Raw genomic sequence first — 26,828 nt, 5'->3', positions numbered from 1 at the left:
ACTCCTCCAGGAAAGGCACCAGAGGGGGGGCAAAAAGGATGAGTCAGATCAGGCATGACTAAGCGTGCAGTCTGACCCTATCACCCAATCAAAGTCCCCTCAACATAATCCTCCTAACCAACTCAAACATAATCCTCTGCTGACCACAGAACGAGAGGTCCCACCACCAAGTGATATCACGCAACCACAGCAGATTACTATGGAACCATCAGAACCAGCCAACTCCCAGCATCACACCTCAAGCCAGGACCTTGATGTACCTGAGAGTGCTGTCTTGGTGGTCTGTCTGCCGGAAGAGTCACGGGAGACTGGTCCTGACTGCTTACCGATTACCACACAAGCCCCAATACCAAGACTGTTGGGGAACCTAATTGAAAGGGGGGTAGCCAAGAAACTGTACCTGACCACCACTTTGGAGAATGAGGTAAGGCTAGAGGCCCTGGTGGACACGGGAGCAGACCTGACTCTGATGTCAGCCCAGCTTTTCGACAGACTTCAGATTGCTGCCAAGGGACAGAATCGAACTCTCGAATATAAGAACTGTGTGCTGAACGTACAATCATACAGCCAAAATGATGTACAACTAGAACAACTAGCTCCCATTCACCTAACCATCGGCCCTATGACCTTAGTACACCCTGTGTACATCTCTCCATTTGACACATACCCGCTCCTTATTGGAAAAGACCTGCTAGACCGCTTTGAGCCCCTATTGGACCTCAAACATCTAAAAATTTGGGCTCAAGTGCGAGAACCTCTGCCTCCTCAGTCACCAAGATCACGCCAGACAGACCGCCAGGTCACAAAGGCCACAGAAGGCCTCGCCAACAACTGCGGGAACACACCGACCCAAGAGCAAGGTTCAAGGTCATCACTATGCACTTTCCAGCTAGCTACAGCAGGTGCACTACACGGCGAGTTATGGTATCCACCTGCCCACCCACCCACCCTTAATGTGGCTGCCATAACCCGCAGCAAACAGACTCAGCCCACTTCAATGACCACCTCACAGCCGCTTACGCTGGCTCCTCAAATCACCACCATGGACATTGCTGACATGCAGGCCTCTGACCCAGCTATACACACTATCCCTCACCACCTCTCTGACCCCTCCAACCGCCCTATCACAGCTGCACAAATGGCCAATACGCCAACCCTCAAAGCACTACTCAACGTGAAACCTATGCTGTGTGTGACGCACAATATTCTTGGGTACTGCCCTGATGACGTCACTGCGCCAAGGCTTGTGGTGCCACAGTGCCTAAGGGGGGTCATGCTAATATATGCTCACGACACACCAAGCGCGAGACACCACGGCACAAGTACCACGTATGAGACACTAGAACAAGCGGCATACCGGCCCAGCATGCAGCAAGATTTGGCAGAGTATGTGAAAGAATTCTTTCCTTGTTACCAACTCCAACCAACAAAAACAAACCACAGAGCCTCACTGCAGCGCAGAGGAGTCACATCTCCTTGGTCAGACCTCCAAAGTGACTGGGTTGGACCCCTGCCTAGGTCAACTAGAGGCTACAAGTATTTCCTCACAGTCGTATTCCAGTTCACAAAGTTCGGGCTGCCACTGAGAGTCAACTCAGACAAGGGCACCAACTTCACAGCTGAGATTATACAGCAAACCTGGAAACTTCTGGGAATACAAGTACACCTGCTATACCAGCCAGGAGACACCAACTACACCACTCACCAGTACCTTGAGGAACCGCACCGGCATTTGAGAACCGCATTTGCTTTTGCCCAACAACGACTCCAAAAGAGTGCAGATGGCCAGAAAGCATATTACAACTGGAAGGCATCACACCAAGAACTGGACGTGGGTGACAAGGTCTGTTATTACTGCAACATACAACCGCCTCAGACATCCTCTCATCGGCTGTCAAAGGAGTTTCCTCCACACTGGACTGGACCGCATGAGATCATGGACAAACTCGTTCCTGTCGCATACCAGATCAAGAGACATGTGGCTTCTGGCAGGGAAAGACAAAGGGGGGTGCTGCTGTGGCTGTCCTTGCTATGCCTCCAGCTAACCAGAGGACAACCACAACCTGAGATCACATCCCCAGGTCCAGCATCCGGCATTGCACTGAGGGACCAACATGGACTTCTCATCACCAACGACTGTAACCCTCAAGTATACCTGGCGTTGTACCACCTTCCAAGCGACGAGTACCAGTCTGCGGTGGAACTTCCATCTTTCTTCAAGGATCACAGCCTCACCCTGGAGCCCGAACTGGAACAGAGCATTGAGGAAGGGGGGTCTCAGATAATTGATATCACCCCAATCGACACAGCCCTCCAAGCATTGTCTAGGCAACCTGTCCAGACCAACTTTCCTGTTGCCCGATCCTGGACTGCGGCCGACACAGCTCTTTGCCTCGCCACAGCGATCAGTTGCACCCTAACTCTCGGCCTTGCCTCCGTCCTGTTTAACAGAGTAAATTTGGTGCAAAGGTCCATGAACCGGTGCACGGCTGCATTTCCCCGGACCTTTCAAGAAAAACCGCCGTAGGAGAGTACCCCAGGCAGAGGCAGTGCTGAACTTGACCAAGGGAACACCCGGGTGGAAGACCCAAAGGCTTGCTGGTCCACCTGCCATCTGACTTACAGGATCCATCTGTCATCCCACCTTCATGATCCAATGTGTCTGATAAGGTTTCTAGTTGAACACTTTTCAGCCACAAGGGGGGATTTGTAGCGTCTGCGTAGGATCACAGATGGTTGATCTTCAAAGAACCTTTTAACCTGTGACATTTACATACCAATTACAACCCTGGACCCTCACTCTGATCGTCCCGTCTTCCCCCACTGTCACAAATGTAGCGTCTGCGTAGGATCATAGATGGTTGATCTTCAAAGAACCTTTTAACCTTTGACATTTACATACAAATTACAACCTGGACCCTCAGCCTGATTGTCCCGTCTGCCCCCACTGTCACCAAGACGATGCAAAACAGACGGGGTCTGCAAACTGCTCATCGGGGCTCCAAGCTTCAAAGCATTCCAAAGACCTCCTGCCTGGCTCCACCGTCGCAATACACAATCACGCACACACTTAAAACATATTGTCTGTATCTTGTGCTAGGAATATGTGATTATAAGTGGATCCCGTATATGCACGCGTTGTGTGTACGTTCCCTTGTATGAATTATACTAGTTACAACTTTCTATTGTACATTAGGTAAACTTTAATTACCTATAATTAAGTGTATAAGTGTATCTCTACTTTCCTACCTCCTAAAGGTCCCTTTCTTGGTGTCAGAAGGAACTTCTCGTTACTACTGGAACAGTGATGCATACCATGTGATCACAAAATACATCATACAATTTCTATAAGGTAGAAATTGTAACTGCAACAAACCACAGTCTCTCTCTGGACCAGCCATAAACATTCCGGTCAGTCGTAAACCCGGACAAAGGGAACTTCTCCCGCCAAAATGTCACACTTGTGATTGGCTATTCAGGCCACATGATGGGCGTGCCAGAAAACATTCAAAAAGGAGCGTCACACAGGCACGAATGCTCAGATTTTCTCTTCTTCCTTCCGAGACACCTCTTTCAACACTTTGACCCTTTTGGCAAAATTTACCTTCAAGAAGAACTTCCAGCGCCAGACCTAAGGATCGAGGATCGTGACCCTACCGCATCAGGACTCCCTTACATGAAACAAGGACCAATGCAAGTAACTATTTAGATGCACGTGTAAACCCCTTTTTAAGGTGAACTTAAGAATTCTCTGACGATTCTCATTAGGCTGTGGTTAATTGATGTGTAATACTGCCATTCTCTTTTCATCACTTTCCTTTACCCTGTATGTATATGTTTGTCTAATTGTTGTATGTTAGCTATAGCCGTGTTTATTAAAATCTTTAAATTCACAATCGTTTGTTTCTGTGTGCTGCTCACAGCTGAGTCACTGAACGTTGACCTTTTAAGCTACATGCTAAGTTACTGCTAGTGGGAAAGCTACCTTTCCTGGCAAGAGGGGGGGATAATCGTTCCCAGAATTGATAAATAATTATATTATCTGCTCCGTGGACGGACAGATCAAGTAATTGTAACATTAATTCTGCTACAGTTTATCCCAAAATCTAATCTAAATGTTTATTGTTAATTATAACCAGTTATAATTAATTCTAGATATTTCCTCTTGAGCTAATTCGTTACAGTATATACATGATATTTTAAGATTTAGAACAATAGATATATTTGAGGTTGCCCAATATTAACAGAAATACAAGCCAACAAACAGACAACAATATTTTTAGGTAGGTGGCTGCCAGCCTGTCCCTGTTTCTGTCTGTTTGCTGGTTCACATTTTTCAGCTTCGATCTGGGACTGTGAGAGAAACATAACACTTTTCAGGCATCCTTTTAAAGTAACACTGTGTATTAATGCTACATACAGCTTCCATATTAACGTTAATGTTTTTATTAGTAGCCATAGACACTAGCAACTACCATACATACAGTCTGAGTAATGAGTCAGTGTTTTTGCAATGGGTGACATGTCTTTAAGATGCTCCAGTTTATTGTGTTTCTCGACCTTGTTGCAACCACTTGGTTTGCTTGTAGTATCAAGATTTTGCTGCCTGCAGAGCTGCTCTGTGAAGCCACCTGGAGGAGGCAAATATTTACATTTACATTTACAGTATTTACAGAGACACTCTCATCCAGAGCGACTTACAATCAGTAGTTACAGGGACAGTCCCCCCCTGGAGACACTCAGGGTTAAGTGTCTTGCTCAGGGACACAATGGTAGTAAGTGGGGTTTGAACCTGGATCTCCTGGTTCATATGTTTCACCCTTTAGGCTACTACCACCCTATACATATTCTTACAAATGTACATCTAGTTTCATTATTGATATTTTAACAATCATTGTACAAATCATGTTATGTAGAAGCATTCCAGTTCCAGAACAAACTGTTTCATTAAGCTAATTTTATTTGATATATTTCAGACGCTTGTTGTCTGTCACAAGAAGTGTAGAGCAGTCACATTCACTACATCTCACCTGAGTTACACCTCACAGCAGGTTTACATGGTCGGGTACAAATGATTTATGGATCACCCTGATGTAACAAATCCTTAGAACTTGCAACACTTTTCACTTAATTCACGCATCTGATTTGAGAGAGAGCCAAAGCGAAGGCATGGAGAGATAAAACAGCATAATGAAAACGAGATCCAGAGTGAGAAAGGAGGCAGATATGTTATTGCGAAGTAGAAGGTTTAATACCGAATTCTGTAAAGCTGTACACTCACTTGCACTGGAGCAGAAGGGAAAACACCACTTCCCTCTTTCAGAGGAAAAAACAAATGCTGGTGATCACGAAGGCGGTCATGTCCAATTTGATCTGACAATTAGACCCATCCCTCTCATACAAACATCTGCTATCTGACAATCTGAATAGTAAGTGTCTAAATTATGTCTAGTTACCTATATGTTTGTTAAATCTTTCCTACTATGGACCTGTGGAATTGTCCCTACTGGTAATATGTTGTACTAAATGTTATCTAATGTGTGAGGACATGTGCTTGTGAACTGTTACATCAGGGCATTATTGTACAAAACATCGCACATAAACCTCACACACACCTTATATAACCTTTGAAACAGACTTGTCCAATGTAGTTATGGAGTCTAAAGCTGTGTCTAAAATGTTTACACTGCAAGCCCGGGCTGCATTTCGAATCTTAAGGCTCCTTTACACACGGCTGAGGAACACGGCCTTCATTACAAGAATTCCGAAGGATCCATCGATCTTTCGTGCCCCTCGGTTACCCACCGGATTATGCACTCGCCTGGATTTTTTAGGGGGAAACGTTACGAAACCAAAGCAGCCGGTTCTGCATCTGGGAATATGCTTTAAAATGTAAGTCATGTCTGAACTAAACCTATTACTGGTGACACAGGATTGTGACCTGTAACCTTAACACTGAGCTTTGGTGATGACGTCACTGATGAGGTCTGAAGTGGTATTAAACCCCCCCCCCTTCACATATAGATTAGAATGACAGCAGCAGATGATGACAGGACTGTGATTGGGGACAGACAGATGCTTGTTGTGTGTTGTGTGCATCATTGGGGTGTGGCGCTTTGTGCAGCATCACGTGACAGCATTTGCAAAATCGTTTAATATGTCAAACTGACAGGGTGGAGAAACGTTGATTAATGGTGATATTTTTTTATTAACAAAGGTTTCTCGGTGTGTGTGTGGGTATGAAGAGTGGTTGAGGGGGCAGATGTTAACTTAGCCAGTCCAGGCTACAGATCACTGTACACAGACCAAGAGCCCACTCTCTCTCTTTCTCTCTCACTCTCTCTCTTCCTCGTGCTCTCCTTCTCTCCATGTCTGGCTGAAAATCACATTGTCATTTTGACATTGAAAACAGAAGGAAAGAACAGATAGATAGATAGATGAATGGATGGATGGATGGATGGATGGATGGATGGATGGATGGATGGATGGATGGGAAGGTAGGTAGGTAGGTAGGTAGGTAGGTGGGTAGGTAGGTAGGTAGGTAGGTAGGTAGTTCTTCACTCTGACACAGGAAACTCTGTGACTTTTCATGGCAGCCACAGGGCGTCCCGTGTGATCAGCACTGATCTCTTGTGTTGTGGGGGCGGGCACGTCTGTGGGTGGAGAGGGGGAGACGCACACAGGGAGAGAGAGGTGAGGAAGGATGGAGGAAACGAGGGATGGGCTTGTGAATATTTGATGCAGACGGATGGAGGTTCACTCTAGCGGAACAAAGCAGATGAGAACAGAGGCACTCAGGGGGAACAGCGTCATTTAAAGTCACAGGTGCAAGCACACACACACACACACACACACACACAGTCCACATGCACAGATCTATTCATTTTGGGTACCCTGATGTATCATTTATGTGATTAAATTTTAAATTGAATGTTTTTATAATAGCCAAATTGCACGCACACACTCACACTGATTTCATATTTGGATGGCTGCATGCACACACGTGTGTGTGTGGCTGTGTGTGGGTGAGCTCACACACTATTCATTTACAGGGTTGCTGATATTTCATTTATTTGCAAGTTTCATTTTTTATAACAGCCTATACATTTTTGAACATGCAGATGCATTTCCACACAAACCACAAACATTTTGAACACACAACTCTTGTTTGATTCCTGTTCTTGTAAAATGTGATGCATGCTTGTAATTCCCTAATGTATCATTTATGAGTTTGGGGTTCAAACACACCGAAATCAGTTGTTACCTGGTTTATATCTGCTGATCAGATCTTGAACCCAAGAGAGAGTTTAGTCCTCACCAAGACTGGACACACATGCACACAGACACTACGCTCACTTTGCACACTGTCTTGTGTACTGTGATGAGGCTACTGCTACATTTTAACGTTGTGTGCCCGTGTGTGTTTGTTTCTCATCAGGTGCAAGTGTAACCTGCATGCGTCGCAGTGTGTGTTTGTTGATGGGAACCTGCAGTGTGTGTGTGAGCACAACACTGCTGGCCAAGACTGTCAGCGCTGCAAAAAGGGCTTCAAAGCCAGGACCTGGAAACCTGGATCATACCTGCCATCACCTAATGGATCCCCTAACACCTGTACGGATACACAAACACACACACACACACACACACACAGTTAATGATCTCCTAGAAGTTGCACATAAGCATTCAAACATACACACCTAACATAAAGTTGTGGCGAAGGTGCGTAAATGTTCATCCAGTGTGAGGAATGTTTATGACTGAAATTCTATTACCAGTTAAAGAAATATACACACGGCCTTGCGGGGTTTCTCTTGTTTTTTGCAACTGGTCCAGGTTCTTCACTTCTTGCTTTTGGGCTTTTTTTGTTTGTTTGTTTCATTTGCTCATGTTCACTTATTCCATCCTGATTCTTGCAACTGCGTAATTATGACTTTGCACAGAACCAGCAGGACCGTAAGATCAGTGTGTCTGTGTGTCTGAAGAATGTGTCTCACCTACTTCTTTCATTGATCACCTGTGACACCAGGCCATGGCTGATCTCTGAACTGTGCTGAGCTTTATAAAGAGCCATGGTCTTCACACAGCTCACATTTCCACTGACGTGTGATTCATATTTAATTAACACTCCAATAACTACTTAATAAGCATTTAAAAAGTCATTAAGTGTTCAGAAAAGATTAATCGGCTGCTCTGAAGCTGGGAAGAAAAGAGGGAAGGGAAGTAAGGGACATGAGTGGAGAGGGAGGGGCAGCGAGAAAAGGGGAGTGGTGTTGAATGAGAAGATGCTTCTGTGGAGGGGAATCCTCCCAAACGAACACAGAGCAGGCGCACTGATGACAAAAATCTAGGGCAAGCCCACACACCCAGAGCCAAACACATCTTCACTTTAACACACATGCGCGCACGCACACACACACACACACATATATGTCACAAACACACACACATAAACATGCAAGGACACAAGGATACACACATACACACATGTTTATTTGCCACATCATTCAGCTTCCAGTTAATACTCAGATGTGCTCTCTTTCACACACACACACACACACACATTCATATGCTCAACACTCCCTTTTCAGTCAATGCTCATACACTGAGACTGCAGAGTTCTTTAAACTGCAAAGATCTGTCAGCTCACACAAAGATCAAACTTGCTGAAGCGTGTATATGTGCCAACTCAACTCCCACGGAGTTTAAAGACACACACACAAACCCTTACTTACTTTCTATCTCTCAGACACACACACATACACACAGCACTAAGCATTATATGAACTGTTTTTGTATTAATTGTCTCCTCTCTACCCCTCTTCTCCTCTGGTTTCTTTCCCTTCCTCTGTCTTTCTGTCTCTCTTTGTCTCTCAGGTGCCCAGGCAGGCATGTCCACCGGATCTAGTAAGTAACGTGCTAATTTCAGTGAAGGAGAACAGCATTTGCTCTCTTTTTGTTTCCCTTGCCGTCGCTCTTTCTTCCCGCTCTTCGTTGTCTCAGCCTTCCTCCATTTTTAATAGGCCGCCTGTCCCACGTCTTTCATCATCACCGGGGAACTGCACCAGCCAGAACTCTCTCCACAGCTTCAGAGAGAGATGGAGGGGGTGGAGAGAAGGAGAGATATGGAGAGAATGAAAGAAAAAGATGGGGGTTAAAAGAGTGTTTGAATGAGCGAGAGAATATATGTGTGTGTGTGTTGGTGGGAGGGCCAGTCCCAGCAGAGTTCTGGAATAGAAAGCAGAGCGTGATTAGGGATTCTCTCTGAGGAGATGCCCTCAGCTCTTACACTGAATGATCCTGTGTGTGTGTGCATGTGTGTGTGTCAGGACAGCACAGGCTCTTCCTGGATGTGCTTTTACTGCAATATCAGAATGAGGTGTGAATCGTTTGCAGTTGTGCTTTGATGATGCTGCAGGAGGGTGTATTTTTTGCTGTAACGCGGCGCTTTACAGGCGTGGCTGGTGTCATTTCCAGCGCGTGTGTGATGTTGGCTGTGCACTTCTGAGGCTTCAGTACTTGTGCTGAAGTCTGTTGACGCTTGCACTGCAGTTTCATCGTCTTTGATCTTTTTGCATTTTCTCTTCATCAGTGATGGAATTCTCCCCAGAATCTGTTACCATGGATACCATAACTACTAAAGCCACCACCCCAATCACCATGACAACCACAACTCAGAGCACCACCCGACTCATGACCACCACCCAACAACCCATAACAAACACTGACACAGGTGTGTGGAAAAATGGATAGCTAGATATGGATAGATTCCCTGGAAAGCAGGGAAAAGCTTTGTTTTTTCATTCTTTAGTACACATATGCACATCTTACCTTTCATTCAGATTTGTAGGCCTTTATTTCTATTCTTTGTTGGAAGCATCATGGTGTGTTTCATTGCCTAGCAGTCAGCCACCGGGTCAGAGCAGCACAACCTAAATATAGCCCAAGCTGTGTGTGTTCTTCAGGAAAAAACACTTAAGGGAGCCTGGGCAGGAAACCTGTGATGGTTAAATGCATTTTGTTAAACACACAGACAGAAAAGTTTTAGTCCCACGTGATTTCAGACAAAATTGGGGAATTCATTATTGGTCGTTAAAGGTCCCCTATCATGAAAATTTCACTTTGTGAGATTATATAACATTAATATGAGTTCCACTAGCCTGTCTATGGTGCCGCAGTGGCTAGAAATGGCGATATGTATAAAGATGCCTTGGCCATTCGTGTTCACCGTTCAGAGAGCTTTTGGATCTGGAATTTTGCCCCTTATGACATCAAAAGGGGAAAGGTTACCTCCAGTTTCTCATGCTTTTTCTCCCCATAGGATTTCCCACCCCTCCGCTAAAAATCGCTCGGCGATTGGATGTAAAAATGAGCACAAAAGAATTTTTTTTAGTTCCATCACGCAAGACTCATTTACATTTACATTTACATTTACAGCATTTACCAGACGCCCTTATCCAGAGCGACTTACAATCAGTAGTTACAGGGACAGTCCCCCTGGAGCAACTTAGAGTTAAGTGTCTTGCTCAGGGACACAGTGGTAGTGAGGCTACTACCACCCTCATACTCTGAAGAAACTCTGAAGACTCTGAAGAAACTATTTTATTTTTCCTGAAAAAACAGCTCTCCTCCTCATTAGCAGTTAAAGATACAGACACCAAAACAGCGAGTCCTGGGAATTTCGGAAAGAGACTTCAAATACAGTATTAAGGGACCAATAATAAAAGCAAAAAAAAAAATGTCAGGGGACCTTTAATATTGTGCTTGTTGGCTAACACAACACTATGACATAGTTGTTAAAATCAACATTCACACACATACACACACACACTCATATATGCATACATTATATGTACACATTATTTATAAAATATATCTTGATGCATATTTAAAAAAATATATATCCTGGATCCCATGGAATTTAAATGAACTAAAACAAAAATGCTAGTCACATGGCCAGGATGGGCATCTCAAGCAAAAATACTGTTTGATACTCTTTTTGAAGATCACCTCATCTAGCAGAATCTAATATGGCAGAGGCACAGTTCATGAAGTAGGGCTTCGTCCCAGCACTCCATCAAAAGAGCACTCCCATGCTGTGAACACATCTTTTAGGTGTATTCATGAGATCTGCTGGAGTACCACATAAACTTTAAGACAAGATGAAGAATTATTTATATATTTGAATACAAAAGTAACTAATGAAAATGAAACCCATGACATGTCAATGATATATGATGGAAAACAGATACATTATGGCAGATATTTGAAAAAGAGCATTAGCATAATCCTAACCCTTGTCCTTATAAGGAATTCATGAACAAACATAGCCAATTATGTTAATATCAGTTAGTAGACTTTGATTAATTACGTCACGTTAAATCTGACAAGGGCCACACTTAGTATCTTGGCCTCACACCTCTAAGGTTGTGAGTTTGAATCCAGCCTCTGGCATGCAAACTCTGTTGTATTGGTGACTTTAAATTGGCCAAGTGTGTGTGTGTGTGTGTGTGTGTGTGTGTGTGTGTGGGTTGTGTGAGTGTGTGCGTACCCTGCAGTGGGCTGGCACCCCACCCTATGTCAGTCACCACTCTGCGCCCAGTGTCCTTGGATAAGCTCTGGAACCTGTGAACCCTGATTGCAATTAGCCGGTTAAGTGAAGGAGGCAAACTCATGTAGTGTGAATGGGCTGCTGAACTCAGAACATAGATAAATACAAGTACAGATAATCAACTAAACCAAGAACCAAACTGGAACAAGAACATGTAGGCAAAACTGGAAGACGCTCAGTCGGTAATACCAAGAGAAATAAGTTTACAGATGCAGAATCATGCTGCATCCCTGCAGCAAAAACACTCTTAAAGAGCGATGCAGGATCACCTTCAGGCAAAACAATCAAAACTACGAATATACATCACAAGTCAAAAATGACAAGAATTCCATGGAGGCTATGGTGGAAAATATTTTGAAGAAGCAAATAAAGCAAATATATTGATTATTTTTTAACGAAATAAAAAAACCTTTTTTTTCTATAAGAATTTGGAGGTCAAAGGTCAAGGATGGTTGTCTGCGGTGTGGAGGAATGGGCTTTGCTTGCAGAGACATAAAAAGAAAAAGTGTTTAATCTAGTTTACATTAAATTTAAACACATTCCCACAATTAGAGGACAATTTGCAAATGTAAATAGAAGATATACACACATACACACATACTGGGTCAGCAGGTCATATGCCGGTGGGTCACGTCACTACGCTATGTTAACTGGTGTCCCTGATTAGAGGAGTGTGTGTGTGTGTGCCCATATATGTGAGGGGCAGTCTGATAGCATATGGTACAGTAAAGCCAAACTCATAAATCACAGCTACCTTTCTCTTCCAGTTACCTTTGCCCTCTGCTACAAGCATACACACACACACACCCTCTCTCTCAATACACAAGTCACAGTTACAACAGCGCTGCTCAAACTTATGTTGTCAGATATGACCTCGCACTGGCACTGTCCTCTATGTGTGTGTGTGTGTGTGTGTGTGTGTGTGTTTATCTGGCATGAGATTTTCTGCCCATCCCCCTGCATCCATCTGCCTAACTGACCAGCACGTTGAGGACGGTTTCCTTAATCCACTCTGGTCACACACTCACACAAACACAAATGGAAAAATCTCTCTGAAATACATGTGACCTCATTTAAATCTTCTCCTCCTGGCACAATAAAACACACACAATAAATATGACAAAATGTTGAGTGTGAGAAAGTTTAACATTTTTCATTTGTGTGTTGCATGTGTGTGTGTTTGTAAAAATTGTTTTCTCGGTTCAGGTCGCTTCACGGCTGACCCACCCCTGTTCAAAGACACCACTACAGTACTTGCAGGTTTTCACCCAAATTCAATATAGTTTAGTGGTTAGTGGCTATAAACGGGAGTCTGTGTAACGTTGTTGGGTTAGGGTAAGGTCTGCTCAGTTTCCCTCGGCTAAAAACACCTGGTAACTTGCAGTAGTCTGTAGCAGGGGCATCTGAACTGCAAAAATCCTAAATGCTGGACTATAAACACAAATTGTTCCACATAAGCATGTGATTTCATCTGAGCCCATGACCCATGAGTTATAATGGCACTTTGAGTCTGGTGTTTTATAGCGGGGAAAGCTGCACAGTGCTGTAGAGTGTAGTGCTGGCAGAATCCTGTCTTGGCTGTAATGGAGATTATCTAGTTTATGGCTTGATGACATAAATGCTTCCTGTTTCAACATACATTTGCTGACATATGTTGCTATAATCTAGAAGATTCAGGCGTAGCTGCATGGTTTAGACAAAATAGATACGGCGAGAAACAGTGTCTTTTAATTTAACTACAGAACAACAGGGATAAAATAGAGTTGTGATTAAATCAATACTGTTATTTTTCCCCAAAGATGTACTGGAGACTTCTACCAATGTTGCTCCCACTGACCCACCCACTGAAACACTCACAGCCCCTCCCACATCTGAACGCCAACCCACTGAGTCCCCAAACGAACCAGTCCAACAAGAGACAGTGCCCATTGCAGTAGCCACACCCCCCAATGAAACCGAGCCAGGGAAAGAAGGTAAGCCACACCCACAGGGAGGTGTGATTGTATGAGTTCATATTCTAATATTAGCAGAGGATGTAGGTTTAGCGTTGATTAGCTTTAGTGATCTTAAGAAAAGTTGTTGATTTTACTACATGATGTGTACTGATGTGGCGTATGGTTTGGAATGTTACAAACTGTACACATATGTACACCTAAACAATCAAACCCGGTTCATTATTTTGTGGCCCGCCCAATCACACAATGTTGTTTTATTTCTCTGTTTAATATTAATCATGGTGATATGATAAAATCTTACACCTAACTAGTCTGGTTTTTAATGAATAAATATTTATTTGAATATACAGTAAATTCAATAGTGGTGAAAACAGCAGCAGATTTTGCCACTGGCAACTTTAATTTCAGCGTCACTTCCTGAACAATTTAACAGTTGACAGTGTTCACTGCCCCAGATAATTGGGATCTTGTGCCCTGTATCACCAGACTGGGCAAAATCTACTCACAGTGCGAGTCCAATGAGCTCAGCACTTACTTAGCTGGTAACTCACCCATACTTTAACCTCTCATTAAACCCGCACGCACAGAGACAAATGAATATTGCATGGTGATAAATAACACAGATGTGCATGAGATAAAAAAAAAGGCCTGGAGGAAACAGGGGAGAGACAGAGGAGAAAGCCATAATGAAATTTGGAGTTCCTAAGATGTCTGCAAAGTCGCTGTGAATGTCAAGTGTATCTTGTTCTGTTCATTAATCCGAAAAAATGCAGAAAAGAACACAAACAAGTCCATACTTGTCATCTAAGTTTCAGATCATTGTCACTGTCTAAAAACCGAACTTCTATCCTGATGATAGGACTGAAAATAGCTGAAAAATTGTTTCTGGCTGATTAATATTGTTGTAAGGTTGGTGTTTGAAGCGGAATTTGTATGATTTTCAATTGTAGTATCTGCCAGACACCCTTATTAGGGCTGCATATATGTATACTGTATATAGTATACTGTAGCACATAACGTAAGCACATATTCAAGCATTTTTTAAACAAATATGAAATATAGTCGTTCTCTTATATATGAGCTGTGATCTATGGATCTGCTCTGTATGCAAATCTTTGCAACCTCAGATGTGAAGTGTAGCTTGAACAAAGCATGCATACAGCAATTCAGTGATGAAAAAGAAGGATCTCCCCTCGGAAAACCAAACTGCCCGGTCAAACAAAACTAAAGAAGCACAGTGAGGACAAGGGAGGGGAAAGGGAGAGGAGTGCAGCGATCGAGTGAGCGAGAGGCCCATGGGACATGAATAGCCTTTATGTGTTTGCGAGGGGGAGAGCGCAAGAGAGAGCCAGGGCAGAGGGAAGTGAGACAGATGTGTGGTTTAGAGCTGAGGGGCTTTAAGGATATCCGCTAAACTACTGTAGCCCTGGAGGGGGAGAGAGCAAGAGAAAAGAGAGATAAAAGGGGGGTGATTGCTTTCCATTTCTCCAGGGTTAAAGGCTTCCTGTATGTGATTGGTTTAAGGTGTAGAGGACTGAACGCCCGTGCCTTGGTTCAGGCTCCTCTGTTTCGCCGTTATGTCATAAAATGAGAGATTTGAAGGACGAATTTATTCAGGCTTTGCTAAATGCCTGCTTTGATGGATAGATAGACATTTTAAGGGAACACAGGGAAGACAGTAAATCAGAAAATTTTGAAAATTAAAGAAAAAATTGAGCTATAAAGAGATTAAATGTGATTCATGGACCTAAAAAAACACATTTAATTCACTACACATGTCATTCCAGATCACATCAGTTCCTAAAATTAGCATGGAAAACATCAGAAATGATTCCACAGGACTTGCATCACAGGAATACGCCTCTCTGAAAAGTGGGTCTGCCAGATTTAAGCTCTTCATTTCTTTGTGCACATTCACAGGCTAACGTTGTTCCTTGACCAGAGGACAAGTAACACCGCAATTCAATTTAGTTTCAAGCCAAACAAAGAAAAGGGATGTAGGACAGTGCTTTAAAAATATGTTTGATTCCAAACTTCTGAAGATCACTTTCATGTTGTTGAAGAAACACTTACACGGGAGGTTGTCTGAAAGAAGCGATATAAATGTGTTTATAGTGTCCGTGACTGCATGATTGTGCGTATGATGCCCTTTTTTGTGTCTCTGAAACGCTTTAAAAATCACAACAACTCCAGAAATCCAACCTCCTGCAGAAGAGGAGTCTGGTAAAGGGGGAGAGGAGGTTGAAGTAAAAGAAAGCAAAGAAAAAAACGAGTCTGAAGGTACAGCCTGCAGTGTGTGAGTGTGAAACAGCCTAATAGGTGTTCGATCTAAGCATCTGTGACCAATTGACTTATCAGTCAGTAAAGGCCTGTTTGTTCCCATCACCCAGAATACACACACACAACACACATACACACGCACACACAACACTGTCATCTGTGGTCCAGGACATCATCGTCAAAATCATTATTTCCTTTAATCCTGTTCAGAACACAAGAAACGTTTGTATAAATAGAACTTGCAGCTATTGGGAATTTTTCATTCCTTTGACTAGTACCTCACAGTAAATACTTTGTCTGAATGTCACTATTAGGTGTAAATTGACTTTTATATACTTTCCTACTCTGAAACACAGACGACTATGAATATGGAAAGAGTGAGGTTGAGAGGAGTGAAAAGGGGGAGAAAATGAAGGAAAAAGAAGAGACACAAAGGGGTTCTGAAGGTATGAGGGTAGTGTTATTAGGAAAGTTTATCATTTCTGAATGGGAAGAGGATGTGCAGTATGGAACTTACACTTACACACAAAGCACCTCTTTATTTCCCCAGTAGAAAACATAAAGGAAAGAAAAGAGATTGAGGAGACAAAAGGATCCTTGGAGAGAAAGCAAGAAGAAGAAAATAATAAAAGAAAAGATGAAAGACAGGAAGGGAAAAAAGAGGAACAAATAGAAGAAAAACAGGAAGAAGAGACTTTGGGAGAAGAGAAAAGAAAAGACGAAAAACTCGGAGAGGAAATGGGGAAGACACTAGAAAAAGAAGACAAAGTAAGAAACAACAGACAGGAAGAAGAGATCACACAAGAGGAAGAAAAGGAGAAGGGAACTGTTGAAAAACTGGAAGAAGATAAAGAGAAAGGAAGAGATGAAAAACAACAAGAGGGTGAAGAGAAAGGAAGAGATGAAAAACGGGAAGAGGGCGAAGAGAAAGGAAGAGATGAAAAATGGGGAGAGGACGAAGAGAAAGGAACAGATGAAAAATGGGATGAAGGTGAAGAGAAAGGAACAGATGAAAAACGGGGAGAGGACGAAGAAAAAGGAACAGATGAAAAATGGGAAGAGGACAAAGATAAAGGAAGAAATGAAAAACGGGAAGACAGTGAAGAGAAAGGAAGAGATGAAAAATGGGAAGAGGATGAAGAGAAAGGAAGAGTTGGAAAATGGGAAGAGGGTGAAGAAAAAGGAAGAGATGAAAAACGGGAAGACGGTGAAGAGAAAGGAAGAGATGGGAAATGGGAAGAGGGTGAAGAGAAAGGAAGAGATGGGAAATGGGAAGACGATGAAGAGAATGGAAGAGATGGAAAACGGGAAGACGGTGAAGAGAATGGAAGAAATGAAAAAAGGGAAGACGGTGAAGTGAAAGGAAGAGATGAAAAACGGGAAGACGGTGAAGAGAAAGGAAGAGATGAAAAACGGGAAGACGGTGAAGAGAAAGGAAGAGATGAAAAACGGGAAGACGGTGAAGAGAAAGGAAGAGATGAAAAACGGGAAGACGGTGAAGAGAAAGGAAGAGATGGAAAATGGGAAGAGGGTGAAGAGAAAGGAAGAGATGGAAAATGGGAAGAGGGTGAAGAGAATGGAAGAGATGAAAAACGGGAAGACGGTGAAGAGAATGGAAGAGATGAAAAACAGGAAGAGGATGAAGAGAAAGGAAGAGATGAAAAACGGGAAGACGGTGAAGAGAAAGGAAGAGATGGAAAATGGGAAGAGGGTGAAGAGAAAGGAAGAGATGGAAAATGGGAAGAGGGTGAAGAGAATGGAAGAGATGAAAAACGGGAAGAGGATGAAGAGAAAGGAAGAGATGAAAAAAAGCAGGAGGTTGAGTGGATAGGAAGAGTTGGTGGGAATGAAGAGGAAAATGTAACAAACAGAAAACTGGAAGAGGAAAATGGGACAAAAACGGGTAAAAAACAGGAAGTGGAAAAAGAGAAAAGAAGAGCTATAAAACAGGAAGAGGAAGAAGACAAAGGACGAGAAGAAGAAAAAGAAGAAGAAGCCATGACAAAGCGGGAAGAAGAAAAAGATAAAAGACGAGCAGAAAAACAGGAAGAAGAAAATGAGAAAGAGACAGAGGTGAAGAACGGAGAAGGTATGAAGTAGCTGTAGCTGTAGAACAGCTGTAGACCTGTGTACTCATGGTCCTGAGAAGGTGTGATGCCCTATATATCATTTGAATGAAGACACTATGGTTTGTGGTTGAAATAACAAGCGCGCCCTCATATACTCTTATAAATCACTTCCCCATTCTTGTTTTGTGTTAATATTTAACTGAGCGCCTGATGAATTTGGCTTTGAGAAGGTCATATGCTCACCTCCAAACTTTTTTACCACACAAGTGTTTGGACCTGCTGATGTGGTGGTGCTTACAGAATGGATAAAATCAATACAGCATCACATAAAAATGTTTTAAACAAAAAATCCAACACACATCCTGCTTACAGAAGGGAATGAAGAAGGACCTAGAAAGACAGAGAGAAATGAAGGAACCTCTGAAAAAGAAAATGAGAATGAGGACAAGAAGTCTGAAACTGAGAAAAAGGAAGAAGGTACTGTATGATTCGGCCAGTAGCCTTAATGACTATGTGACCATTGGAGACACACACCTCTGTTCACGCCTAATCATTTCCTCCGATTAGAATCAAAGACCGATGAAGCAGGAGAAAGGAAGAGTGAGGAACCTCCAAAGAAACATGGCGAGAAACACAAAGGGAAGGAGAAAGAAAATGAACATAGAAAAAAAGAAGGTAGAGCCTATGTAGTCTGTAGATATGAGCACCGAGATGCCAAATTAGTTACTCAAATCTAGAAACATTTTTCCAGCTTTAGCGAACTTTCACCTGCAGCCCTGCGTCGTTCAGGTGGTGTGGTGAGGAGTGGGAAAGGCTGAATCCGTGGCTTTTATTGAGAGTAACAACATGGCAGAAATTAATGCTAGGCCTGGAAATTAATGCATCGGCCTCATTCACAAAGCGGGTATTTTGTTTTTCGTGACACCCTCTGAAAAGTGGCCTCAGCTTTTCCAGTCATGGCAATCTATGTGGTTTATGTGGTAAGAGAGTTAACTATTCAATGCTTTACTTGTTTTGGTGTAGCCAAGCTTCAATCAGGATTGCATGCTCAGAATTGTCCTTGTCGTTCTCCTTTTCTACTTGATTGTGAGGGTGCAATCTAACATCCATGTGACCGAGACCATTCAGAGAAACCAGCTGGAAATTTAGAGAAACTAGAGAACTTGGGAACGTTTATTCTGTTTCAGTGGTATGCTGGTGCACACTCGCTTCGATTCTTTCTTCTTCTTTTTCTTTCTTGATTCATGCAACATTTCTGTGGCCCCAAGCCGGGCCAAAACCCCTCCATGGAGCAGGGGGAGGGTGGGAGGCAGGAAAGACCCCTGAGAAGGAGGAGAAGAAGAAGCATGTGGATAGTGAGGAGGAAAAACTTTATACAAAGAAAGGTGACCAAGCAGAGAGAGCCCTGCCAACACAAAAGCTCCTGCACTAGTTTCAGAGTTCCTTGTGAGTAGTGTAGTCTCTTGTCTATGATTTCTGCATGGAAGTTAGTGCCTTGGTGTTTGTGTGTGTGTATCCCTGTAGATAATTAGTATAAGATTCGAATCTAACGTGTACTGTCGTGCTGCTATTTGCTGCTCCCAAACTATTTTTGATGTCATACATAGGTTGTAATGGTGGTAGCTCAGGTATGAGTAGCAGACATCATTAGCTTTTGCTTTAAAGGTAAGGTGGTAAAAGACAGTGAAATAGATGAGGCTGAAGCGGATCGGGTGTCAGAATTTCTGCACTGTCACTTGTTCTCTCCATCCGAAGAGACGTGGCTGCGGAAAAGGGGAGAAAGAGTCCCCAACTGCAGATCTCAGTCTGCATTGCTTCCTGTCGATGTGCCATGTGCACTCCGGGTGAAGCCTAGGCCCTGCCCATTCCGGGGGGTCGGGGCACACCGAGCAGAAATGTTTCCCCTATCCTGCTCCGCCCCAGTCAATACTGTAGATCTAGCAAATTCCCCGCTGTTCCCTGCCAGAGCGATTTAAATTCAGCAAATTAACCAGCTAACACATAAATGAACAAACAAGCACAACTGTGTGTCTGTAGCCATTCTCAAGTTCCTGCTCACACAAGGGCCCAAACCCAAACATCTGAAGGGGATCATTTATGATGACTTTAAAGGTAAGAAAAGATTGAAGCGTGTGTGTGCATGTGAGTGTGTGTGTGTGTGTGGGGGGGGGGTGCAGGAAGTGGAGGGGAATTCAACAGTGTGTTTTTGATGATTTATGATACTGTGGAGAGAATTTCTGATCAGGACTCCTGCATGTTTTTTTTTTTTTTTTTTTGTTAACATATTTTCCCATGTTTGCTGTTTTCCCTCTCCTCTATTCTTCTCAATATTTTTGTGTTGTATTCAAGGTAAGGATTGCTTTTTCATTCACACTGAAATTATTTTATTCATTCCCAAGGACAGCCTCAAATTGTCCTTCAGGCCATCTCCTGTGGGCCTTGTTGCCCCTGCATGCTTCTCTACTCTACATTACATAGCCAGAACGTTTTGAAGAGTTAAATTGTAAGTGTGGGTTAGAAATTAGGTAAAATTAGGTATGTAAACACACAGAAAGTCATCATCTTTTATCTGTTCTGTTTTTTTAACAACATTTGAACAGAGCATCATTAACATTTGGAACGTTCTGCTTAGATTAACCAACAAAGGATCACAAATTTCCAAATTGTTTTATAATTTCAATTCACCCACACACGCACTGAACCTTTTTATCAGGGTCTGTATATACAGTTTGTTTCATTTTCCGTGGCCATCACTACAGTTGTTCAAACTGAACCCAGTTAATCATTCTATTGTCTTCATCCCTGTTTCTCTCTCAGACTGTGAGTGCTATGGTCACTCCAACCGCTGTAGCTACATTGAGTACCTCAACATTGTGACATGTGTTAGCTGCAAGCACAATACCCGCGGACAGAACTGCCAGCACTGTCGCCTCGGATTCTTCCGGAACACCTCGGCCGAGCTGGATGATGAGAATGTCTGCATCGGTCAGTGATTCATATACACTAACCAATGCAATGAAACACAAATGTATGGGCACAAATGTAAGAACGCAGAAGGATAGACGCAATGAAACCGATACGTTGAGTAGGATGCGGCAAGCTGAGAGATTCAGGGTCCAGACCAAGTACCTGAGCAAGGAGCTCAGGTCGGCGCTGGTTAAATATCATGAGAATCACCTGAGAATGACGCTGGTGCGGAGGGTCACGTGACAATGAGTAATTAATTAAAAGCAAGGGAGTGTCTTGAGATTGTTCTGACCAATATTAATTTCAGTTTAATGTGAATTCATAATGTGAACCAGCATCTTTTTTGGTTCAAACAATGTTTATAAATACAAATAAATTTATTTAAACTTTTTCTGTTTTTAAATTATTATTCACATGCTCTTATGTAGACATTTTCTTGACAATTTAAATCTGTTACTGGTTTAAAAAAACTTTTGCACAATATTGTATGCAGCCTCCAAAACTGGGTTGAACTCATTATCATATGAAATGCTGCTCTCTCCATGAATACATTAGGAGAAAATGAGAGTTAGAAGGCAAAAAGTATGTGTGCTTCTCCGTGCCTTCGGTGGATAGGAAGACCATGTCAACATAATCTGAAGAAAGAAAAAAAAAACAAGGGCAGCTAGAAGAGGGCTGATATCCCAGCAGCAGGAGTTCAAGGCAGGAAGGAAGTGTTTCCAACTACTGCCAGCTGATGCCAACTGTCAAAGGGGGCATCAAACCAGTCAACTGGCATACCAAGTGGGAGAAGTCCCAACAAGTTGCAAGGCAGACACACTGCGGCCAAGTCTCCTAACCCGGGGAAACAGTTGGGCGAGGGGCGGAACCCGGATCCCAGCAAATCACAGGATGGACATTAATGAAATGTAAAGAAAAAACGCTGTGAGAAAATTCAGGGGATCACGCCAATGATATTGGCGAGTTCTGATGCCCACAGGCAGACAGCGTGACACCCCCACACCGGTTTGAGTCCATCTGCCAGCAAGCCAGGGGAGGGCGGGAGGGTAAATTTGCCGCAGTCAGAAACGTGAAAAAGTCAGCAGAAATGGCAACCTCCACGTAGTGATGGTGGCACGGAGTCAGCGCGCTGCTGGTGTATGTTCTGTACTCATCCCTTGTATTTCAATGCCAAGTCAGCACACAGCTAAATATAAAGCTTCCTTTTTTAATTGTAACCGGCGAATTACCAAAATTACTAATAAAGTACACAGGCAAAAGGCGGAAACTGTGTATATTCAGTGTGGCACTTTTTGTAACACAATTCTCAGGATGAAGCCGTAATAACTGTGTGTGTTTGTGTGTGTTTGTAGAGTGTAACTGCAACCTAATGGGCTCAGCCCATGACCGCTGTAATATCACTGGCTTCTGTCAGTGTAAGGAGGGTGCAACAGGGACAAAGTGTGATGAGTGTATCCCTGGGTACTACTGGAAACAAGGGTGCTACCGTAAGTATGTCAGCACATGCACTTCAGATACAAATTCACTTGGATTTTATAGGTGACAATGTAATGCTGGGTATTACATATACATTACTTGTGCATTACTTAATTAAAAAAGGTTGTAACTGGCTCCAGGGCCTGTTAGCCAGTGTTTGGTTTAGGCCAAAACTAACTCACATGAAGGCTTGAGGAGAAACAAAGCCATGAACATAGGGATCAGCACCAGGGACAGCAACAAAGTTCACTTATACATGGACTAGATGTTGGAAGACCAAACACTCACCATCCACCAACTCTGGGTCATGGCTGGGACACTGGACATAGGGCGCAGGTTGTGGACAAGAATTTCAGTGTTCAGATTAGTGAAATCTGCATGACTGTAGGGGAGTGACCAATCAGCACACAGCACAAGGTCAGTACAAGCATCATTCAAACTATTGAATTTTCGTAATTCTCTTCACGCTCAAAGTGTCCCCTCCTGACATGGACTAGTTAAAGATGCTTGTCTTAGGACTGTAGGTAAGAAATGACCTCTAATGACACCTGAAGATGCTGAAGGATGTGTTTGCTGGTAGCTGTTTGTGTGAAACAGCATAGTACATTACAGTGTAGAGCTAGAGTGAGAGCAAAATTGATGCATTTTGCATATTATTACTATTCAGTATTCTCCTGGGACTTAACTACGTCCAAAACATAATATGATTTAAGAATAGCCATGGAGCTGGTCCCATTTTATGAAAAAGCACATCATAAAGAAGCCCAGATCAGATATTCAGTTCTATGTGTGGTGTAAACACTGACTTTTTTGTACATTATAAAAAAAATCTTCTGCTGATCATGTAATAAGCTTGCCCTCATCCTCTTAACTTTTATTTGTATTACTGTAGTAGTGCATAAGTGGTGGCCTAGCGGCTAAGGAAGCGGCCCCGTAATCAGAAGGTTGCACCAAGGGTGATGGTTCAATGCAGAGGACACATTTTGTTGTGTGCACCGTGTGCTGTGCTGCAGCGTTTCACAATGACAATCACTTCACTTTCACAAGCACCACTGAAGAGGCTATTATATAGACACCAAAACTTCTAATGTGGCAAAGAATCTGATAACTTCTAGGTATACAAGCAAACAGTCATTTTTGGTTAAAGTCATTTGATAAAATTCTATTCATATGATTATGAAAGTTTTTGTGCCAAAAGTCTTTTCAGTACGTCTTTCTGACATCTTGATCAGATTCTTCCGATGAAGTTTCCCATTGGCAAGCAGACCTACACCTACTTTAAAAGCACATACGTGTTTTCCCGGCTGCTTTCATACATTCAGCGGAATTTATAATGATTCTGACTTTGCGCATGTCCTCCACTTTTTCCCTCGACCCTCCTATGAATGCATATGCATGAGTAGCAAATCCACTGTTTGTTATTCTGCACTCCAGCAGCAGGCAGAATGTAGTTTTAAGCCATATCATTTATTAACGTTGAAACAGGGATGTTAATGACACTACTCATTAAAAAAGGGTCATTTGGAGGGTATTTTGCTGAGCACCACATAGAGAACATATTGCAGGTATCGCATGGAGAAAATCTTCTGTTAAATTAGAAAATATTAGTTGCTCATGTCCAACCAACTCTGGCTGTACAGAAAAAAACAAGGTACATCGGACTCTGGGCAGCTTTATTTCTGCTGTGGTGGTATTTATGACAGAGCTCAAATCACAGATTCGTTTGCTATGAAAATCTGATGGAATGGCAGTTCTTGCAGAATATGTCCTGGAATTGTGCTTGCATGTCTCATTCCGGTTCCTCTGGAGTTTTTATAGCAAAACCCTCACAATGGCTTGTCAGTTTTGCATGTCTGTTATTGCTGAATCAATGCACAATGTTTAGTGTGTTTCATCCAGAGTGAACAGCGGTAACTGAACATCTCTGGTTGTTATGGATCAGTTTAGACTTTTTTTTGTTGAAATCGATAGGAAATCTGGCAAACTATGGATTCATGGTTTACTTCATGGTGGTCACGTTGGGAGGACAACAAACATACCATTAAACATTATGTATTTACATTAATACCATGGGAAGAAACGGGCAAATCGTCATTGTCCTAACAACCTATCTTGTAGTTTCCATTCCTTTATGTACATTTTACCAGTATATTTTTTTGCACTTTTCTCTCGCAAAGATTAATTTAAGCTTCAAATTGACTAATATCAAGTATGCTCTGCTCTCAAAGTACTGTACTTTCTAGTACTGTAAGCTCAACCTCTGATCAAAAGTTTTCCTAAACCTCCAGACCAATAATTTTGCAATATTACAGAGTGGGTGTAAAGCAAGTTGCCTGTTCAATAGTGGTCACCTTCATCCACATAAATACATTTTAAAAAGAAGAAGAAAGAAACATCATCTTTAACATATCATATTGACAGGTCCAGGTTTAAATCATTCAGAGTGAGGAACTGTCAATCATCAGGCTCTTCCCAATTTAGACGTGTGAAAACATAATTAAAAATCATGTTCTGGGTGACAACCCAACAAAAAGAGTAGCTAGTTTCCCTTCTCCAAGACACAGGTAGCCACCGAGCAGTTCTTCAATTTATGTAAATCCTGAGGAAGCTTTTGACCTTGCACCCTGTTTCAGGAACACACATACACACACGGAAGACGTTTTTGGGGTTGGATGATTTCTGATCTCAGCTCTCACACTTTTGCTGTGCTAGGTGACACACATATAGTAGAGATATTTACAGAATCTCCCACACACACAGAGCAAGAGAGATAATCATTAACCCCATGTACATAACACATGTAAAAAGCCAGGTTTAGGGACCCAAATTCATATGCAGCATTTATCATATGTGCTCCAAAATCTGCCACCTGGTAACCCACTAAATTGGACCAGAGCATCACATCCTCATCCCAGAAGTGGGACACACTTATTAGTTGCCATCATAAAAGGATTTCTTTAGAGTAAAACAGTATTAAATCCCCTCTTCTCTCTCTCTCTGTCTCTCTGTGTGCAGCCAACATGTGTGATGACACACTGCTCCTCTGCCAGAACGGCGGCACATGCGTGGAGAACCAGCGGTGCGTGTGCCCACCGGACTTTAAGGGCGTCCTGTGCCAGCAGTCACGCTGCGATGGGGTCAAAGACTGCAACGGTGTGCCCAACCTTGCCCTCAGCCTGGCAGCACTTCTGTGCCCACTGCTCAGCCTGCTGACGGTCACCGGCCACTTCTCACTGTGAGCACATGCCCGCGCGCACGGGCATCAAATAAGAAGATATGGAATGACGGGTGGCTCGCTTCAGCAAGAAGAATAAAAATGCAAAATGTGGATTATCATGCCAAAAAAGTACCGCACATGAGCACAAATACAGACAAAGTAGTGAAAAACTATGTAACGTAAGGATAGGACTCCTCCAAAGGAAAAGGCAGGGCTTAGGTGTGCACGCCTTCTCATTCAGATTGGTGTTAAGAGTGGGTGGGAGTGGCCTGCTTCTACGGCCTATCATAAACCAGGTTTCTCTTTTCGACCAAGGCTGATCGAAAGCAAGCAACAAAAAAAGAACAGAAGATTCACACCACTTGTTCTCACATTTCCCCCCCTGTGCTGGAGGGATTTTTATATGCAGTTATATGTAAATGCCTCACACTGACAGAAACACTACAACTTCAAATATTATTACCATATTGTAGACACTCAGCTGATGGTCATTGAACGAATGTTGCCACTTAGTGAGATTTTATCTTCACGCCGTATTCAAGGAGCATATGATATAACATATACTAGCACTGAAAGAATACAATATTATCCTGATATTGTTGGAATATTTTTTGAAGGGAATTTTGTTTTTGGAGTTACAATAAAGAAAGGTTTGTTTGCACAATAGATATTTGTACTATTTCACCCTTTGCTCTGATCACTGCTTTGCACACTCTTGGCATTCTCTCAATGAGCTTAAAGAGGTCGTCACCTGAAATGGTTTTCCAACAGTCTTGAAGGAGTTCCCAGAGGTGTTTAGCACTTGTTGGCCCCTTTGCCTTCACTCTGCAGTCCAGCTCACCCCAAACCATCTCGATTGGGTTCAGGTCCGGTAACTGTGGAGGCCAGGTCATCTGCTGCAGCACTCCATCACTCTTCTTCTTGGTCAAATAGCCCTTACACAGCCTGGAGGTGTGTTTGGGGTCATTGTCCTGTTGAAAAATAAACGATCATCCAATTAAACGCAATCCGGATGGGATGGCATGTCACTGTAGGATGCTGTGGTAGCCATGCTGGTTCAGTGTGCCTTCAATTTTGAATAAATCCACAACAGTGTCACCAGCAAAACACAATCACACCTCCTCCTCCATGCTTCACAGTGGAACCAGGCATGTGGAATCCATGCGTTCACCTTTTCTGGATCTTACAGACACAGTGGATTGAACCAAAGATCTTAAATTTGGACTCATCAGACCAAGGCACAGATTTCCACTGGT

General features: G+C 42.9%; 1 protein-coding gene across 8 annotated transcripts in view; it reads left to right on the top strand.

The window, feature by feature from the left end:
* ntng2b (netrin g2b) overlaps positions 1–26,238 on the top strand; it is a 44,404-nt gene extending 18,166 nt beyond the window's left edge. Inside the window, exons 4-11 of one of the 8 annotated variants that reach the window (XM_028971711.1) lie at positions 7,439–7,611; positions 8,875–8,904; positions 9,590–9,730; positions 12,815–12,868; positions 13,408–13,580; positions 15,732–15,843; positions 16,200–16,289; positions 16,397–18,486. In XM_028971711.1, the coding sequence (XP_028827544.1) occupies positions 7,439–7,611; positions 8,875–8,904; positions 9,590–9,730; positions 12,815–12,868; positions 13,408–13,580; positions 15,732–15,843; positions 16,200–16,289; positions 16,397–17,943 (2,320 nt within the window). In that variant the 3' untranslated portion in view covers positions 17,944–18,486. Of the gene's footprint in view, positions 1–7,438; positions 7,612–8,874; positions 8,905–9,020; positions 9,731–12,814; positions 12,869–13,407; positions 13,582–15,731; positions 15,844–16,199; positions 18,487–20,729; positions 20,898–22,231; positions 22,367–25,370 lie in introns of those variants that run through there. The other 7 variants (XM_028971710.1, XM_028971712.1, XM_028971714.1 and 4 more) reach the window with 7 other exon arrangements.
* Positions 26,239–26,828: the final 590 nt, after the last annotated feature.

This window comes from Denticeps clupeoides, chromosome 3, assembly GCF_900700375.1.
Source record: "Denticeps clupeoides chromosome 3, fDenClu1.1, whole genome shotgun sequence".
Taxonomy (NCBI): domain Eukaryota; kingdom Metazoa; phylum Chordata; class Actinopteri; order Clupeiformes; family Denticipitidae; genus Denticeps; species Denticeps clupeoides.
This window is presented reverse-complemented; position numbering and strand designations above follow the sequence as displayed.